A 21,031-nucleotide genomic window follows, 5' to 3' on the forward strand; every position below is an offset into this window, starting at 1 on the left:
GTGTTCTGTGTTCAGGGAGATGTAATAGTTGTTTTCAAGATTCATCTCGAAGTCAAGGTAAATGGGTTATGGTTTACATTAAATTGAATGCTGGCTCAGCCAGAAATCTTTCTTTAAAAATAATGTAATGTAAACCATCGTAAGGTAAACAGTTTGAAATGAAAAATGTAGATTTTCCAGAAAAGGAGTTTTTGATATTGCAATTTTTTATTTATGTAAAGCCTGGAACATACAACGATATTAGCCTACTATCAATCGGTTTATTCCACGAGGGGTAGGCTATAGTTTTTATTTGAAAGAGCCAATTGAGCTTATGCAACATGAAAAACGGTTGATAAAATGAAAATGTTCCCTTATTCTTTGCTTGCCAAGCGCTGGAAATGTATTATGCGGAGACATGTAAATGCTCATAAATGTACTTCTAGCGCGTTATTGCCATCTCTGCATTAAAGACATAAAAACCACCGGATGTTTAATATGCTGCATGGGAGCGAGCGTCCGAAAACGAAGGCAGTGTTCCAAATTGCGCCGTATTCCCGGCACCGTGAACAGTTTTTTGTGTCAGCAGTTTAGTAGAGCACCTTCAGCGAACAGATTTGTAATACAGCTCATTTGTTCCGTTTCATAGGAGGAGCTCACCTGAACTTGCAGACTTTGCGAACAAAAACGTATACCCAGGCCTGGGAACATTGTTAACCGGGTCTGGCACTGTAGCGTCCATGACTCAGGTGGATAGACGTTCGGTATAAGAGAGTCTGGTGAATACAACGCAACACTGTGTAGGCTAATCAACCCGGTAAGCACGCACAAATAGGATCACCGTCCGCCAGCGTTTTGCAAATAAGGACAACTGTCATCGGCAGGACCACACAATAAAGTCAAAACTCCACATTGCAAACGTTTAGAAACTTGTCAAACTAGACTTTCGTGTGTGCAATTTATTAGAGCAAGTAGCAGAAGTACAGTGTGTTGAAAAGCTGGTGTCCCAGAAGTTATATTTTGTTCACACTGTCACTCTCTTGGTCACAACATATCATCCACTATATGAAGGATAAGGAACCGTAAATGTGACTCTTGGTGAGCATTGTCGCCCATCAAAGGCTGCGAGGGCCACAATCACAAAATGTAAATATAATTAAACAATAGCCTGTCTAGATACAGAAACATAGAGCTTTGAATACATTTCTTAAATATTAGTTAAGTGTATATATTCTTTGAAAGGGACATATCTTTACATTCAGCCATGTACATGAGCAAAAAAAAAAAAAACATGAATAATTTTAAATACATTCGTGAAACATGTTCGTGGGATGCACATCCCCAAAATGCCGACACAGGGAAGGAACAGCGAATGCGTGAAGTATCTGGGACACATGCAGCCAATGGTTTTTTTAAACCATTCTTTTGAGTACCAAGCTCGGTGGGATAAAGAAGTGCACATCCAGGTATCTGTCGCCACCTGCTGGACCAAAGCCATATATGCAGGAACGACCAGAGAGCGGAAAAAATGCTTCCAGTGCATTCCACAGGCAGAATCCTCTTTGGTAATTTACATATTTTACCTCGTGCCGTTTACTAATGCCAGTGCAATATTTAGTCCGGCAGCAAGTTAACCGCATAGCTCCGCGACACTCAGTTTCAATACTTTTGACAACCTTTCCACAGTAATATCTAGGTTTTTTTCCCCCATCCAAGTGAACATTACTTCATCTGCAGGCTGCAACTGTACATTGACCTCTGTGAAAACAAATATATTAATATTGTTTTCTAAAAAGGGTGTTCCACTGACTGCAAAAGAATGAAAAGACAATGAGAACAATGTTTTAAAATAACATTTCAGATTACTTTTAATGCCTATATTAATGCATGGTGGCAGGCCATCTTTCCTTGTGTTTCCATCAAAAATGTTTCAAGAAGGGTTTAGTGTGTGTATTACCAAGATACTCTAAGATTTTTAGAGTAAATATAACGTCATAAAATTGTAATGAAAATCAGTTTTTCCCCATATTTATTCAGACCAATCAGAATAGCTCATGTCATGCATATATTTTAGTGACAGACCCAGACACTCCCACGTAACTCCCCTGCTCACTACCCTCCACTGGCTGCCTGTTATAGCTCGCATCAAATTCAAAACATTGGTCCTAGCATACCAGGCAGTCAAGGGATCAGCCCCAGCATACCTTCACAAGATATTCAAACCCTACATGCCAGCCAGATCCCTCCGTTCTGCTACCTCAGGACGCCTAGCACCTCCCCCTCTTCGCACCTGCACTTCCAGAACACGTCTCCTGTCTGTTCTGGCCCCACGATGGTGGAATGACCTCCCTGTGGAGGTCAGAACAGCTGAGACTGTGACCCATTTCAAACGACGACCGAAGACCCACCTCTTCAGGCTGCACCTCTCCCCATCCCTCCCTTCCCCCCTGTAAATGACTAAACTTAGGGTTGTAACTAGGCAGCTGTTTCATAGGTGACTTAGTTGTTGCGCCTGTCTTAACGACTACTTGTATTTTTATTTATTTTTATTTTTCCATAGATTGCGTTGTTGCCGTTCTCGTTGTTAGTGTTAATCAGTTTAACCATCAGGGTCCAAGTTGAACTATGCGGTTGTTCCCTGTACTTGGACCGGTACTTCTCTCTAGGGGTTTCGTCATACTTGTTCCTGGTTATGGTTATACACTTTGTTGTACGTCGCTCTGGATAAGAGCATCTGCCAAATGCCTGTAATGTAATGTAATGTAAAATATGCATTTGTTTCAGATTCAAATATTTTTCTGTGCTCTATTGATCTTGCCTGGTGTAACTGAGCCTGCCGATATGACCAGAAGACGAGGTTTGCACTTTTTGAGAGTATTTCATTGGCTCCATTACACCAGACAAGATCAGTAAAGTTTAGACAAGTATTGGAATCCAAAACAAATACGTATTTGACCCAGGTCTGTTTAGTGATCAAATTAAATAAAATACAGTCTCTCAAATTAACTTTTACAAACGTGTTGGCTTTATTTCAGACTTACAGTGATATTTTAACGGTTCATAGCAACATCTACATGTAGACTGAAACCATTACAACGTTCACAGCAAAAGGTGTCAACTGCGTGACCATGTTCCAGTCCATGCGCTGAGCAGCTTTTATACGGAGAAGCCAGAAGATGAAAAAGGGACATTTGGAAATGGTTCAACCGTGAAACAATGGCAGAAACAAAATGCTTTCACATACTGAAGACGTCTTTTCCACACCAGCATTCTTCTAAAGCAGCACCTCAGACAACTGAATGCGTCACACTGGCAAGCTAAGCATTCTCAAACATTGCATATATTTGCTCAAATCCACAATTTGAATACATGAAGTCTATTTCAGACTTGTACAGCAACCCCCTCACAATAAAATCAATTTCTTCAATCAGTGATCTCAACACGAAAGTCAAACGTGACAAGATAATTACTTTTGTCTTTCACATCTATTCAAATGCACGCGCACAAAATTATATAGAAAGAATTTTTCCCTTTATAGGATACACACAAAGGATCAATTACCATCTGTGGACTGAGCAGCTGGTAAACACATACTTTCATACACAGTGGTAAACCAACCAACCAACCAACTTCATGATGTTATCTAAAGGCTTAAGTACATTTTTTTTTGCTGGAAGCTATGAAAACAAATTAGTTTAATAAGGTTTGCAAACAGCTTTGCAGTGGAATCTTTCTTTAGAATGGTAAAAGGCTTCAGCCACGTCAGGAAACAGCTTACTTGCCTGCTGCTGAGTATATAAGTTGAGTACACCGGATGAGAAAGTCGTTGAGTAGATGAAATTCTCTAGATGCAGTGTACTTAAAATCCCCAGATGATATAGGTATTTTTGGGGTTTCACTGAGAGTATTCAGGAGCACACTTTTCAGGAAGTAAACCACACTTTTTAGGAGGCCCCATCACAAGCAGAGAGAAAGAGGCGGAGCTATCCCTGTAAAATCTTTGCTACATTTTCAGGACGTCTTCCGACACTTCCGCAGTACCGTTGGAAAATAGTATGGAGGTTTTTTTTTTTTGCTGCCCACTGCCCATCACATACTAAAATAGTAGGCAGTATGTCTAGCAGTACATATGTTGAGGACACAGTGGTTAGGAGGCCATTTCGGACACAGCCTTTCACTGCCTGAATGGAGGATTACAAATCTGATTGACAGTTAAGCATCCAATCACAGATATTTTTTTTATTAGCTGGAACCACCTATTGCAACAAGATACAGCGAGCAAGCTTTATTTGGCAAGTTATGAGCTTAAGGGGCAGGTTAAAATATTCAATTGGACCTCAAGGGAGAATGACACAGGAATCATCTAATCGCATTTGCCAGGTGGCAGTACCAATCATGTGGCAGGTCAGGTGGCAGGACCAATCATGTGGCAGGCCAGGTGGCAGGACCAATCCCTGGTGCAACAACTGTTGGCCATGGAATGACAGTACAATCTTCAAAGGTCATCTGAGGAGGAGGGAAGGCAGTATGCTAGCCGGTAGATGGAGCCAGTATAGCTAGCCTACCATAGATATCGTAGAGAGACGAAATACAAAAAGGCAACACTCAAGAGTTGCCATCAATAATGCCATTTTAAAGTAATCGCTGGGGAAGAAACTGGGAATGATCAATGGGTGACAAATGCAAAAATATGGCTGCAAACAGCCAGCCAAGGATACAAATTACACCACAGAAGAGTATGCCACAGTGTAATGGTTAGGGAACTGGACTGGTAAATCAGCGGTTGCAGGTTTGATTCCCAGCTGAGGCACAGTTATTATGCCCTTGAGCTAATAGAACGAGGTGCAGTGTGAGGCACAGCATGTCCCGTTTTAAAGCCATTTTTAACAGCTTGGACACTCATGTATCACCTCAACAGTTACCACTTTACAGTTAGCGGCCTTAAATGACACACAGAACTTGGGCAACTTCCCCCTGCGTACCAAAGACAGCCATTACGCAGTCAATACAAAAACATCCTTATTAACCACTTTTACCAGGAACCTCAACCCAGCCATTAACAAGCATGTAAAAATGTGCTTGCGCGACTGCACATCTGAGATATCCAAGTTAAGGTACTAAAAGCGTTTGTGTGTAAAGCACCTTACCCCCGTCCCCACAAGCACCACTGCATACCCATATAGCAAATATGTATTAAATGAGTGCTCAATTTCAACTCCAAGCCATCATCCCCTTCTGAAAAACAGTCATTTTACAACTCAGTTCCAACAGTTGACTGTACAGAAATTCAAAGACACACAGTTAATTTAGTGCTTTCATTGGGGGAAAACAGAAATGTGAAGGCACAGGACCAAGCGGTACCAACAACTTCACATATTTGGCTAAGCTATAATACTGCATAAATTAAGCATTTAAACAACGGCATTCATTTCCAACTAGAAACAATAAAATCATTAATTCCAAAAACACACACTATGGCATAAATGATCAAAAGAAAGTTAAAAAAGTTAAAAACCTGGAAAACTCAAACCAAATGTTAAACAATACTAATTTTCTTAAACTCATTGGATTTCCTTTGGGAACTGCAACGACTAACAACAAAAACACACCACAATCTCTAATGTTACCATGTATTACATGTATTAAATTAGTTATGAGATGGTTCATGTCCTTGCAGGTTAAAAGGGTAACAAAAAATGATAGATTTGCAGGCAGGTAATCTTTATTATTAAGTGTTTACATTGTCATTAATCAAGATTATTTGGAGGAATTGGTTTTTGAATGTTTAGCATGTGAATGTTAAGGTAACACAGCGATTTGTGCAATATTAGAAAAATTTAATTCTGTAAGAACCTCATTTGTAACACTGGACAAGCAGAGAAACAGCAGAAAACCACAACAATAAAAAAGTTTAAACATTCATCACAGCCAGAGTGCCGACTCCAGCTTTCCAGAATTACACTGAATTGGGTGTTAGCATACGTCTAATAACATCATGTCATATATCAGAGGCCAATGTGTAGTTACTCAATCACCATTTTTAACCACACAAAACCAGCTGACATGGTTCCAATGAAGCCCTGGTGGGACGGTCCTACACAGGCACAATGTTACCTGCGCTGTGCTGCCCTAAATCGGGCCGGAGTGATGTCACTAAGACTATGGACGGTCCCAATCGACGGATTCTTTGCGGTCACATTTAAACAGAATTTACATTGAAATGCAGGTTCTCTTAAACTCCGTTTCTTTCCTCTGTGTTTCCATCTCTCTGCTGTCATTTCGGTCTCAAAATGTTTATTTAGTTTTTTGTGGCAGCTGATTTTGCGTCGGCTCATTTTATAGGGAATCGTGGGTAAAACGCAGAAAACATGACCGACGCGCCACTGGTAAACGGTGAAAGCTTGAGCAGTCTGAACCCACACAAAACGGCACCGCGCACCTGCTGAAGGTGCAAATTCGATGAAAGTTCTTATTTCCTGGAAGCCAAAACCTGTAACCGTCAAGGGCCAATCACTTATGGATGTGGCCTTTTCCATATAAGATATGAAATATTTTTCCTACCCCAAACGTCTCACCTCAAGGCAGAGAACACAGGCTCTAAGCATGTTATAAGCATGCACACATAAGAGCTAGTGTGCTCTGACAGTTGATGCCAGGAGAGAATATTCAGCAACAAAGCAAGATACTAGTGTCCCCCCGAGACACTTACGATGGAAAAATCAGTACATCTTCATAAATCAGAGGGGGGGTTGAATCAGATGTTAGACTCAAATTTGACCTCCTGCCGTCAACAAATCATTCAAACGTCAACACCTGGACACAACGTAGGAGGTAAGGAGTAACAAATGTGATTTATTTCAATCAATTCATCATTTCAGTAGCATTTTCTGTCATGGATTTTTCAGTCCTTTAAGTGCATTTGACACAGACATTCTTCTCTCCACCCGTGCTCGAACTCTATCCCCAAGTGCACAACTGCTCAAAACTGCCACGAGCCCCGTCCGTGATGCTGGGACACGGTTGCCGGTAGCCTACTCCAGCGAGATTCATGCACACAGAATTCACATTTCCGCGCGTGAGAACAGGAGAAAAACGGGTCAGTCACGCGTGTTCAGCTCACGAGCAGAAGACTGACGAGCGGTCTGCACAGGAAGTGACATACCTGCTCACTCGAGCTCTTCTGTGAAGAGGAGTTGATTTAATTTGCGTTAATGACACACAAGCATGCGAGCACGAGTACCGGAATTAACTGATATTTTTTTAAACCCAAGTGCTCAATACATAGCTCAATACACACAAGGGAGGGGAAGAGGATGAGTGTGGAAAAAAAAGAGTCAACCTGTAGAAATCTTCAAACAGCGAGCAGAAATATTTCTGTAAAAGCTGTGTACTGGAGAAGCCGGCGAAAGCTCAAAAGAAGCCATCTGAAAGCCGCTGAAGACGCAGCCGCACGTCGGAGTGGTGCTTTTCCGAGTCCAAGCGCGTTCGCGGGGGGGTGTGTTGGTAGTGGAGAAGGCGCTGTGGTTGAGGAAGCTGCGGTTGCTGTAAGACACGCCCCCCCCCTCCCCCCCTTCAGAGGGGGCCGGTGTTCACAGAAGGCCGTTTGGGGTGACAGAGCTGTTCCACGTCCCCGTGGTCAGGGACGACGTTTCCACGGCAAAAACTCGGCTTTCACAAACGCGCGGATCGGAAGCGCTCCTCACGCCTTTCGGGCCGGCTAGAGCGTCAGCCCACGCGGACGAGCGAGACTCCCAACGGCTGGTCCATTTGATTACGCTTGCTTTTTTTGTTTTTTTTCCCTTCCCTGCCCTTGCCCCCACAATCTGCTGTGATTTGTAACAGAAATGAAGCCCGTAACCAAGCTGTCAATGTGACCCGATACCACTTGATTACTATGAAATGTTTGTTTAAAAAAAAAAACTGAAAAAAATGTTAATGAGACAAAAGTGAGACCAGGATGCAAGATGAGAAACCGCTGTTCCAGCCGCCTAACCACAAGATGGAGGTGGGGACGGAGTGTGTGCGGAGCAAGCAGCCGGCTTCAGGCCACGGAGAGAGAGAGAGCGAAAGAAAGAGTCTTTCATTTATGCAGAGAAGCAGAAGTCCTGATACTTTTGGGTCAATCATTTTTCATCTCCAAAAGCCTTCTGAAGTCTCCAGACTTCCCGAACATCTCGGGAGGCTGCGCTGCAAGGTCTCAAGCGCTTTTTTGTTCGCAGAAAAGCACGGTCGTTTCCTCTGGATTTGTGTGTCGAGGCGGAGAAAGGTGGGAGCTGCATTCCTCGTACGTGTCCATCAACTTCATTCAAAATAAACACAAAGTCAAACCATTATAAAAAATGAAAAAAAAGAAGCCCTTTTATGGGATGCTGGTGGGAGTGGTGGCGATCAAGAGGCTCCTCCCACATTTTCCGCACCCTGGTTCTGTTCAGGCGTACATCTGGCCAGGGTGGGCCTTTTCCCCCCCGAGGCGGTCTGGGTTGGGCGGGGAGGCCTTGTCATTGGTTTTGACCACACCGATGTAGTCCTGCATCCCCACTTCCTGGTTCCGGGCACGCAGGGCCGCGTTGTGGAGCTTCTCCAGGAAGTCCGGCATCCCTGTGGGCAGAGGAGGCCAACCGGTTAACTCAGCAGGAGGGAGCCGAAAAACGCCTTGACCACACGATGGCGCTCTCGGACTGCACATTCAGTAAGGGACAACTGGATAAATGATATGGGTTATTTTGGTTCATTTAGTAATACCTTACATTAACACACTTGATTTTTAGTTCTTAACATTTAGCTTATTATTATGGACTTCAGCAGAACTCCTCACTTAATATTAAACTGTACTCTTAACATATCATGTAAAAAACAAATATTTTGCAAATTTAGCAGCAAGACAATTTCACTACAGGTCATTTATAAGGACAGGACTCTCATTGATGTTGATAAGTTTGTGTTCAAAATTACAATTGCTGATGGTCACATCAATTTCCCAGCACAGACATGTTCATTACTAATCTGTAGAACATCATTGTAAAACACACAAACTCATGTAGGTTTCCCAGTGAAATTGCCTGTTATTGCATTAACAGGAAAGTGGCCATTTTGAGTTCAACATACAGCAGCTTCCAGTCCATTTTCACTCAGCTGCAGCTGAAGACAAAAAAGCCGAAAATGAACCAGCCCATATTTTGTGGCCTTCGACATAAAATAGAACGTGAATCCTGTCAAGAGTTTATCCAAGATATGGGCAAGCAAGAGCATTTTGCTTTGGTTACACTGTGGAGACTTGGCTCAAAACAAACTGATATGAGGACGTGAACAGATTACAGCAAGGTCAAAATTTGGATGTAGCTTGACGTACTATTTATGAGTTTGTATTTAGCAATCCAGTATAAACCAGTAAACCTTTTCTGAATTAAAAAGAAAAGAAAAGTAAGAATGTTTGGACACCTGGCCAATGCACCCACAGGTGCTTGGAGAGAACAATACCAAAAATTCAGACAGAAAAACACTTGCACACAGCTTCTAGTGAAGTTTGCATTTATATAGGGGGGAGAAAAAAAAAGTTTCTGTCAGAAGATTTTTGACAGTGTTGCCAACTGAAGCTTTAAGCACTTTGGCTTTTTATGAGAAAAATTTGCAGTGTGTAGAAAACACAAGCAGGAAGAATGACTGAATGAACAAACCGAATGAACAAACAAACAAACAAATGAACAAACAAACAAACGAATGCTGTGAACCTGCAGTAAAATGGAGGGCAGAGAAAACACTCACCACTGGACACCATCCAGCTGACACAGTACCGAGGAAACACTGTTTGAGGGTCGTCGCTGTAGGTCAGCAGGTAGTCGAAGCCATTCTGTAGAGATTCAGAGCACACGGTCCTTCATCCATCACCGACTCAAAACACCGACATACTGGCACTGAAACCGATCCTAACCCTTCACCCAACCATGGCTCCAAACCCAGCTATATTATCCATCGTTTTCCCAGAGAGTGTACAAAAGCCATTCATTTAAGTATCTTGACAAAAACATTGATTAAGCTTTCTTTTCTTGGCAAGGGTAACAAAAATGAGATTTAATCGTTTTGTTTTCATTCTAATGGAAATATGATAAAGACCTGATAAAAACAGCTCGAATAAACAAGCTGCAGCCTATTGTGTCAACTACAACAATCCTTTATTGACTGTGTTATTTAATAAGATGATCAATAAAGGATTTTTAAAGTTTTGTAGATAATTTCCATATTGTATTATCTGACAGCAAATAAAAGCTCATAAAATGGTGTTTTCTGAAATTACGCAGATGAAATTAGCATATAGCATCAGAGATGGTCTTGTGTGGAACCTGACCTCGTCGAAGGACTTGTGCGGACGGATCACCATCTTAGACTGGTAAGCATGGACCCTGACGAAGTCCTGGGATTCTGGAATAGCGGGGTGTTCCACAGCCCTGGATGACAGAAGAGGAGGGGGTAAAGGGGCGAGGCCCACTGCAGTGCTGACCATTATTCCCTGAATAATCACACGGTTAGCCTTCTCCAGACGCTCAGCGTCTCTGGGAGCTGCTAGCACATGGCATCATTACTGAGCACCTTCTGCTACCAGCTGTCAAAGAACGCTAAATGCCTGGTGTGTACGTATGTGTTTATGACAGTCAAGTCCCTGGATGAAGCATTCATGGTCTTGAAAAAAAAAAAGACCATGAACATTTTCCAGATTAGGGGGAGAAAAAATATCTGAAAATTGCCAAATTAAAAATTCTATAAACTTACCTGGATACCAAGACCATGAGGTTGTTCTCTGGATCCACATCATAGCGCCGCACATACACATAGTCCCTCGAATACAACGGATACTGTGGGGGCAAAAAAATCCATCTTAAAACTAAAATCAAAAATGTCATTTAACACTAATTCATGACAGGAGGTCTTTAAAAAAAACAAGACAACCATTAAAACTAAAAACTGGGCAAATTCCAGAAACTTAGGAGACACACTACTGATTGCATTAACAATCACAATCATATACGCAGCATTCCATTTAATGCACAGCAAGATTCAACAGTGCCATCTGCTGGCCAAGGAGCCACACGACACCACTCTATTCCCCTGGTTTCTTGGGGCTGACCCGTTTACCGATTTAAAAATTAAAACACGAGTCAGCCACATCCTCTGGCTCTCCAAGGGCAAGAGTGGATCTCTCCAACGACGAATACAGGGCTTGATAATATATCGGAAAATTGCCACGCTACCAGACTGTGGAGGAATTTTTATTGTGCTTTTATGCAATCTGTCTGTAGCTGAATTAATTGTGTCTGGCTTTGTATCGTGCCAAAACATACCAGTTCGGCAACAAGGAACACATTGGGATAAAAAGTGCCATATAAAAATAAAAGTGGTTGACTGGTCGATAGGCCATATCCTAATCCCGCACTATTTTATTGTATTTGAGATAGTGATGGAAGAATGTGGCTTCATAAAACAAAAAAAAGGATGGATCCGCTACATGCTATCAGTGAGATCAGATGTACCACTTTTGTTCTGCTGTTGGGAACAAAATATTTTGATCTCAACGAGTAAGCAACGATCCGCTCATAGTAGCTCCACCCATTTTTGGATTCATGAAGCCTCACCCGCTCACTCATCACTAATCTGAGGCAACGGAGGAGCTAGAGACCTGATCCCAGATCAGCACTTGGGGCTCACTGTCTCTATGAAGCGTGCTGGTAGGCACAGGTGAGACCATGTGAAAGAACTGTGCTAGTGTGCCTGAGAATGCCCAACATCACTGACACAGGAATCAGCCGATATAAACGGACACAGTCCATTTAACCGAATACTAAACTCACTGTACAGTGCAGAATGGCTACGTAACCGAGGAGCAAGATAAACTCATAATATACACATGACTTTCATGTGTGATCAATGGTGGGTGATGTTCATTTTATACCCTGGTATTTGGGGCGACCTTCGCCACAGATAATTTCTGCACAAAGCTTGGCCCACTCCTCTCTAATGTCTCAGAAGTATGTCTGAACTCCCAGTGCTCGGATAGAGCAGGTTGCCTAGCTGCCGGTGTTTATCTACTTCTTAGAATCAGACACCCCTTTAGTATTTCTGGTGGTGGGCTTTTCGTTGAAGAAAAGCAGTCAACACTGGGATCATAGACATGCACTTCAGTTACTCTGCCACTTTGACACCCTGCGCATGCACATACAGGGGCAAACAGTCTCACGAAAAGCTGGAGAATCTCTTTAAAAGGTCAGATCCAGCCACTGAACCTACGGCACCCCTGTGGGAAGCAGATTTATTTTACTGCAGCGTTCGTTTTGGCATAAACAGAGTCAGTATTTCACTGACCCCTCAAAATATTCCATCTTAACTTTAGGTACACTGACCCGTCCTGCCCAGTCACATTAACCTAGTGTGCTCCCCAGTTCCTCATATTATTGGCAGAACTACCCTCTTCTTACTGTAGCAAGATTACATGTTTTTTTCCCCCCCAACATATTCTTATTTCTGTGCTGCATATATGATGCTGTACCTGCTATGATGCTATGATTCTGTAATGAAGCACAGTAAAACAAAAAGATGAAACAAACATTATAAGCCATCTTCTGTAATGCAGCACAGTAAAATACAACCATCATAACCAATGACCACCAATAAAAAAAGAAATAAGAGAACAAGAGAAGTGACTACCCACAACAGAGGAACCAGTGCAGCAGCTGATGATAACAGGAAGCACGTGTCCCTCAGCTATGACCACAGGGACTGTCCGGAAATATTATAAAGTATCTAATGGAAAAAAAACCATTACTCGGATAAAGGGGTAGTTACTGCATATAGCCCAAGACCTAAAAGCCGTCTTCTTGCAATCAAAGAAATTTGTGTGTGGTCACGGAACAAAACCAAAACGATCAGCGCTCTTCTTACGTGAGTATAGTGTAGAGACTCCTTTAACATGCTGTAGGCAATTAAAAAAAAAAGTACAGCGAGCACTCAACATCTTGTGTGGTAATCGCTGGAGAGGCGACGGATGTGACTGGAGCATTGTTGGGTAACTAAGCCATCAAATTCACGTGTGGCAGTGCGTCTGCAAACAAAATTACTGTGGAAGCATAACTGGTCATCTTACAATTCGTTTCAGACTTTGGTTTGCAAGTGCTAATAAGACACAGCCAACGGTGATCCTACATTAAAAGGCATCTTTTATACTTCCTTTTTGTCAAGCTAGCTATTCAGTTACACCAGTAAATTGCCGCTTTGTGAATCATTGAGCCTGTGCAAAGACTTAATAAGCGGAAGTCATCAGTTTTAGTGTTGTGAATTCATACGTAAAGAAAGGGTGCTGTGTTTTTTTTTTTTTTGTTCTGTTCAGTGTCATGAATCATTCGCAGGACACCGCCTGATATTATTCTGCATGCTAGCTCTTTCAGATGAGACATTAAACCGAGCTCCTGACTCACTGTGGTCATTAAAGATCCCATGACACCCATCGCAAAATACAGGTGATTCCCCGGCGTCCTGGCTAAATTCCTAATCGGGCTCTCTCAACCTGCCACCTAAGCAAAAGACCCATCTACTTCGCTTCCGCACAGCAATTTTTAAAGAACACTGAGGTGTTCTAAAACACTGCTTACCGAAGCATTTCCAAATTCGGATGAAATGCTTCTCTTTTAGGAAGCAAATAAGGAGGAACTGGGTCACGGCTACCTGAACATGCCCTTGACGTGCAAATTATCAGGAAGTTGGTTAAAGAGAGCGCAGAGTCAGCGCTGGACTCATTTTCATATCCAGCCCGCTCCTGCATAAGCACCTTCCACAGTGCCACAGCAGCACAGATTACAGTACTCGCACACAGGAAGTCGCTTCTGGTTTCCACGGGAACCGTGGAACGTCTGACAGACCAAATACGGTCTGGGTTGCAGCGGACTTCCTGTTTAGTTTCAAAGGCTGGAAATTCATTTAAAGTGCTTAATTTTGCTGGAGTTGCCAGCATACATTCAGAGTAAAACTGAGCACTCGCATTGAGCAGCAAAATACTTTTACTTTTGAAAGGGCGGAGTACACCAATTCAGTCCTGGAGGGCACATGTAGGTTCTGGTTTTTGATCAAACCAAATACTGGTTTAGTGCTCTTAAAATACGTTTACACCGACGCTGCTTCACCCCTGCATCAGACCCCAGCAAAACATTTTCACTAAGGATACTCAAATTTTTTCGAAAATGTCATGAGATTAGGGCTAATTAAGTAATTAAGAGCTGAACGTCAACATGAAATCCACCGACAGGTCAGCCCTAATTACAAACACAGCTTGAGTTTGAAATGACAGGAAAATAACGAGTCAGTCTGACTATGTACTGTATGCTCAGTGTATATTTAGTCGGTACAGTATATGCTGTCCCGAGGCATGGTCATCAGCACTATCTCAGTAAGTCGAACAGACACCTGCATTCAGGTCAGGACAGAAGGACAAGGGCACCACGACAGTGCCAAGAGCCCATCACAGGACACAAAAACAGCAGCACGCTCCTATTGGCTGTGCAAACACATGACTTGAAGGACCCCACTTTCTGTACACAACAGCTGCACTTTTAATACAGCGCAGGGCTCCCCAGCCACGGGCCTGGAGAGCCACAGGTCCTCTGCTTTTGGGCGTGTGTATCGCTCAGTGGCTACGTAGCTGCTTCCACCCTTCAAATAAACATCCATGTTAGTCAATATTGAATTAATTGAGTACATTGATCCAGGCTATAGTAGGCAGTGTGTGTGTGTGTTTGTCTGTGCTTCCTGAAGGTCCCTAAAGGTATTAATGTAACATTTCTGAGCACTGTGTTTCTCTGGTAACTGAGTATTCTTCCTCAGATAACAGACTGTGGAAACAGCGTTTCGGACAGCAGCGGTTTCCCCCTCCTCCTTGCGAGGCAGCGGTGCGTCATCGTTCAGCCCGAGCTATCGCGCGCGAGGACTTACAGGGAAGTGCGTGGCCCAGTGCACGATCTCGGACCCCGTGGTGGCGTCTCGGTCCACCACCTCCAGCTTGATCACCAGGGCGTCCCACTTCTTCCGGTACTCAGTGTCCAGCTGGATCAACACGGGGGAAGGGACAGTGAGGCGGGGCCAGAGGGAGACAGGGTCCGCCCCTGCGCACAAACCCCGCCCCCGCACACAGACACAAGCAGCAGGGCTGTGCACCGCAGACAAAATGGACGGTGGAGGAGCACAGGCACGGACAGCCACTGTACCTGAACGTTGAAGAACTGCCTCGGGGTGATGTCTGTGTACGTTCCCAACACTGCAGAGGGGTAAGAGAGTGACACAGATCGCTCAGGCTCAACGCTTAACCACAGTATTGGGGGCCCAAGTACGTGTGTAGCCTGTTATCACAGCCATATACTATCATTAATATGGATATGGGCCAAGTGATAAGCAAATGACACAGTAAACAGAAATGAACCTCAGAAACACAGGTGCTGGACAGGAAAAACTCATTCTGACAACAAAAGAGGGTCTCGTAGGCCTGTGGACCAATGCTGTGTTTTCAGAAGCTTCTTAAATTTATCGAAGATCTGCATCTTTGTGCCAGCATGGTCAGCATGCCTGCAATGATCATCCACTACTCTTAAACACCATTGTTTTAGAATTACATGGACTGGTGAAGGCTGAGTATTTTCCAATATAGTTTTCCCCACAAATTGTGCCTCTGGAGTCAACAATCATGTGACGTTATTGTGAATTACCAAACCGCAACATGATTACAGATAATATCACCTTGTGATGAACCAACATTAACCATAAAAGTTCTGAACTGTGATCGGGACCAGATGCATTTACTTTTCAGCGAGGAGCCCAATGCTTCCCCCCCCCCCAATGAAGTGTACACAATTCAAATTCAATTTGACCAAAAGAAGGCCCAAAAGACGTGTGGTGCGTTGATGGCTGACCTTTGTATTCGTACAAATGGCTGTTCTGAATTGGCCGTTTCCACACCCAGAAGTTCTTCTTCTCCATGACGACCTCCCAGCCGTCCTTCTGGAGCTCAGCGGTTGTTTCCCGGGAAGTGCCCCGACTCTTCACCGTTTCTACGGCGAGCAGCTCCCCTGCACACCTGCACACAGACAGAGAGACGCAGCTGAACACTTTCAGGCTCCCGGCACACCTGCACACAGACAGAGAGACGCAGCTGAACACTTTCAGGCTCCCGGCACACCTGCACACAGACAGAGAGACGCAGCTGAACACTTTCAGGCTCCCGGCACACCTGCACACAGACAGAGAGACGCAGCTGGGGACCATCAAATCTGGCCCTCAAACCTAAATCCAGCCCTGGTTTTCTTTCCTCCCAGGTAATGAACTGAACAATTAGTGCTACTGATTGGTCAGACTGTCTTCACGCCTGACTCCCAGGTAAAGGACGGGAGATAAACCATGTGTTCTCAACCCTTGAGGATCGTGCTTTGATGATCCCTGCCTCTCGGTATCGAATATGTATGACCAGAAGTCATCCACCAATCACCACCGGCTTTCTATGATTAGTTGTTACCAATGCACACTGAGTGAAGGTGAGCTCCTCTATGAATTCTATGTGACAAGTGACAACAGGTCATTCCCATCCCTATCTTATCATTCCTGTCCAAAACATGAAAGTCCACATATTCATGTAATTATTATTTAATCCCTGATTATTATTTCAGCCCTCATGTTTAGAAATGACATACTTCATATGAAAAGGAAATGATGCGCTGCTGTTTGTAAATGTATAAAATGTAGGTATAGTTACATGCCCATATATTATATATATAGTAAGTATACCCATATATTGGCCTGGCTTCATGAATACTTAAAGAAAACAAGTGTGTGTGCAGTGCCTTAGACATGATAACACTCCTGAGACACCCACTGAACAGAGTAAACGACTCTGGCTGTAGCGAAAGGTCGCAACCGTTTAGAGTGACCGTAGCAAAACCCTTTTATGAACGCACCTCAATCCAATCCACACAGACATGTCCCTCTGATCTGATAAGCCAGGATTATACTGCGTAGAGGCTGCCACTCTTGCCTCACACAGGGTTCTACGCTAACATTTCTGCCATTTCAAAAATTTAGGAGCATTCAGGAGCACTGTAATGCATCCCAATTAATATTTTCTGCTCCCAAAATGGCAGCCCTGCACAGCCCTGCTCACAGATGGGGTTTAAAATAGTCCCATACTAGCAGGGATGTTACACGTTTCTGCCAAAGGTGGTGTGGTCCTACACACTGCCCTTTGCCCTATATTTCCCCAGGTCCTGCAGGTTTTACTGCAATAATACAATGGATCAATACCTAGGACACACACTGAAATACAAAACAGGAGACTTTAAAAACCAACCTGCCACACGGTGCTCTTCAGAATAACCTACCGAGTATGTTGCTGTACGGTTACTGTGCTTTCCAAATCTAGACAATTCTAAGCAGCCACTTGTTTCCATTTTTTTCAGTGATCCACTAATCTTTTGCCTCTTTTGGCCTCCATTACACTGTTGACCTTACAGGGCTCTTCCTGATATGTAAAATTTGTGCCCAGTTTCATTTTAATACTTCCCTTTTTGCATCACCTGTAATAGGAAGCTTGGTAAGACGTAACAGAGTATGCTGCTCCCAGTTACATACCCACCCAGTTGACAACTCGGTCCCCATCTCTAAGGTTATACAACGGTACATTTTTTCAGAACTGGTCAGGAGACTGAAAGGCCAGTCATTGGGTCATCCAACCCCCTTTTATCCTGCCTGACCCAAGATGGCCCAGCCCTGACCAATGACATCCATATTCTACACTCATTCAAGAAAACGGTCAGGTGTGGTGGCAAAGTTTCTATACACCAAGCTGGCCATTCAGCACAGGAAGTAACAAAAGCAGACCATCCAGACTGAGGAACACAATATAAAAATCTCAGAGCTAAAATACAGTCAGTCAAAAGAGGGACCTGGTTCTCTCTGGCATGGACTTTAAGAAGTTTTTAAAAAAGACTATCACACTAAGGAACCAGCAAACAGATTGAGGCCTTGTTGAGCCTGCACACTGTAAATTTTAATTAATGACTCTTCAGGGAAACAGTGCCGTAACTCAAAAATATGTTACCAGACCAGACACGATACTAAATTTCCGTCCTTGCTTTCCTGGTAATAGAGTTCCTTTTATTTCTTGCCTGCTTCTGAACAACTACATTAGTAAACTAGCTTGCTGTCACCTAATAGGATCGGCACATGTGTCACAGGCTTGACTGCCAGCCAAGAGACTATCCTGCATTATAAAACAATAATTACTTGAACATGAAATGACTAGTGCAGAGAGTCTCCATTCTTCAGCTTTCCACCAAAGATCCCCATACATTTTTAAAAGCGAGTGAAATTAGCATCTTCTGATGCTTCGTTATTTCCAATTTTTCACAGCACATGGTAACATTAACCTGAGATCAAATTACAAACAAAATTAATGTAACAGAAATATGAGGTTTATATTTGTCTGTTATGCACAGCGTCGGTTTTCTAAGAGGCACGTGACAGAATGGGAACTTTTGTTTAGAAAAGACTTTGACATTTCACCCCGAGTGTATGGGTGGAACTTTTTCTAGGCCTATATCCAAAAAGCTGCACTGCCAAGCTACACTATTTGTCACCTCTACACTGACTGTCCTCCAAAATTAATGCCCTTGAATATGGCCTAGTGTACATAAACCCCACACCTCGTGGTATGCAGGAGTTTGATACCAGCGTAACAAAGGCAAAGGTCACTCAATCACGCTATATCGAGGATAAATAACATTTGACCATTAACTCACCTCTTTAGCTCTTCGTCTCTAATCTTCTCCTCTTCCCACATGAAGACTCCAGCCAGCGCTGCAACTAGTTTGCTAGTGCGCGCGTGTTTGCTTTGGAAGCGGCGCCACAGCGTGCTCACCAGGCTCATTCGGGAACGTTCGGAGTACAGGTTCGAGTAGAGCTCACCTATCTGCCAAGCGCGTCTGAACCTCTGGCCCGTAACGAAACTGCACTGGTTTGCAAGTAAGGACACCATGCCTTTTCGTGTCTTCTCTGATCCCGTTTCACCTGCACATACTCCTGCTTTGTGCAGCCAAGAGAGCACGGAACCCATACGTCGACCCAGCCATGCCGCTGCTCTCTTAACTACAGGACCACTGGCCTTCCCTACACCCTCACTACAAACTGTGTGTAGGCCAGGAAGCCGAGCCGTGTGCGCCCTTATTCCGCAGATCGGGCGTCTCTGGACAGACTGAAACATAGCTGTGTGTGTACACCACCCTCTGAGGCTAAAGACCAGCTTATATCAGCGGTCTGGCGTTGAAGGTAGATATTAAATACAATTAAATAGAGTAATTGTCTAGTTAGCTATAGCAATACATTACTAGGTGCTCAGCTGTATTAAATGCCAAAACGCTTAAAATTAGAAATCTATTTCAAGCCAGTTAACACATTAGCATGGTATGGATGCAAACGCTAGCTAGCTAGCTAACGACCGTGGCTCGTTGACAGTTATGAGTCACAAGCAAAAAGGCAAAAAAGCTACTTGCAAGTTAGCTAGCTAGCACGCAAGGTAAACAACACACGCCTCGTGCTAAATATCTGCTGCTTAAAACACTCAACAAAAGGTGTAGCACTTCGACAACAACCTTATTACTCAAAAACAACCTCCAATTTGTCGCGTGGATTCAACTCAGTAGCTACATATCTATGCAAGATAGCATTAGTAGCTTAGCCTCACACTTGCAAAATCGTTCAAACCCCTTAGCTTGTAAACCTGCTAGCCAGGCTAGCTACAGATACTAGCTTGTTTACTGCTGATTAGAAAGATCAGTAACATCCGTTAGTAGCATGCAGCTAGTAAATTTGGGAACTGTTTACGAGCTAAACGCTCATGGATATTATCTTGCACTATAAATATAGATTATTTGGTTAACAGACTTGCTTTTACTAACCCCATTTCCTCACATGCTTTCCATACACAGGCTAGCTGAACATTGACCATGCGCTTTCAACTTCCTCCCATAAACTATTCCTATTGGCCTTCAGTGATGTAGGCATTCGTCTGATAGGTCACGCATATTGCCTGTCTAAATTTTCTAAATCTGTTTACTGGCTAGCAAGATTATATGACGCACATTACATCAACTTGGCTGCGACGAAGGACGAAGGGTGTGCCATGCTTGACCTGTTTGAAAGGTGAAATGCATCTTTGCCGATACCTGGTCCGAAAATCCACGGCTTGGTTCCGTTTTTGATGTCTAAGAGAAAGAATTCGGCCCTGAAATTCAACTATAACCACGATTTCGTTTGCGGCGACAATACAGTGACCTTAATTTGGCCTCAAGGCTGCCGGACTACTGAACTGTAGGCAACGTGGAACGGCTGGTGTTCAAATCCCCAATACATTCGCTTTGTAGAGTAAGCCGACATTTCATGGTTTCATGAACGTAGGTTTGTGTGAAATGTGCATATCAAGGGACAAGAAATCAATTTTATAAAAATATTTTCAGCTTTTATTAAAGGGTATATTATATAAGGGTATAACTTACAACGCTTTTTTATTTTACCATCAAAAGTACTTAATCTCTATTGGATGGCATTGTTATATCTTTTTGGTGCATTAACATGGAGTCAGACAGGACAGTATTAAATGAAAGAACTGTGTTGTGGTTACTGCAGGAAACCCTGGAAAGGGTTCAGCTTTCATTCTTGTTACATCACAATACATTGTATTAACTTAGCAGCAACCTTATCCAGAGGGACTTAGAGTGTACACAAACATAAGTGCATCCACCTGATTTATATTTGTATATTCCAGACCAGCGAGTGTATATGCATCATAACTAAAGCACAAATGCGAGTCAACTATGCTAACCAGCAACCAAAATACAAATTATGAATATATAAAGATTATATACATAACAAGTCTTTAAATAGAGGGAAAAGCATGGAGCCATACAGATAAATACAATACAAAATAGTAAATGGACTGCATTTATATAGCGCTTTTATCCAAAGCGCTTTACAATTGATG

At 43.1% G+C, this 21,031-nt stretch overlaps 1 protein-coding gene and 1 long non-coding RNA gene across 2 annotated transcripts; one reads left to right on the forward strand and one right to left on the reverse strand.

Moving 5' to 3' along the window:
- Window positions 1–2,981: 2,981 nt before the first annotated feature.
- Window positions 2,982–20,013, reverse strand: stard7 (StAR related lipid transfer domain containing 7). The gene is made up of 8 exons (XM_064306840.1): window positions 18,795–20,013; window positions 15,918–16,081; window positions 15,219–15,268; window positions 14,947–15,057; window positions 10,744–10,826; window positions 10,322–10,421; window positions 9,742–9,826; window positions 2,982–8,577 (listed from the first exon to the last, which is right to left on the reverse strand). Exons 1-8 carry the CDS (start codon window positions 19,253–19,255, stop codon window positions 8,408–8,410), a joined length of 1,224 nt encoding a protein of 407 aa, XP_064162910.1. The 5' UTR covers window positions 19,256–20,013; the 3' UTR covers window positions 2,982–8,407.
- LOC135238792 (uncharacterized) lies at window positions 12,780–15,179 on the forward strand. Its single transcript, XR_010325210.1, has 2 exons — window positions 12,780–12,917; window positions 14,859–15,179. It is a non-coding gene; the product is annotated as an uncharacterized LOC135238792 (long non-coding RNA).
- Window positions 20,014–21,031: the final 1,018 nt, after the last annotated feature.

The sequence above is a fragment of the Anguilla rostrata genome, chromosome 14, assembly GCF_018555375.3.
Source record: "Anguilla rostrata isolate EN2019 chromosome 14, ASM1855537v3, whole genome shotgun sequence".
Classification (NCBI taxonomy): Eukaryota; Metazoa; Chordata; class Actinopteri; order Anguilliformes; family Anguillidae; genus Anguilla; species Anguilla rostrata.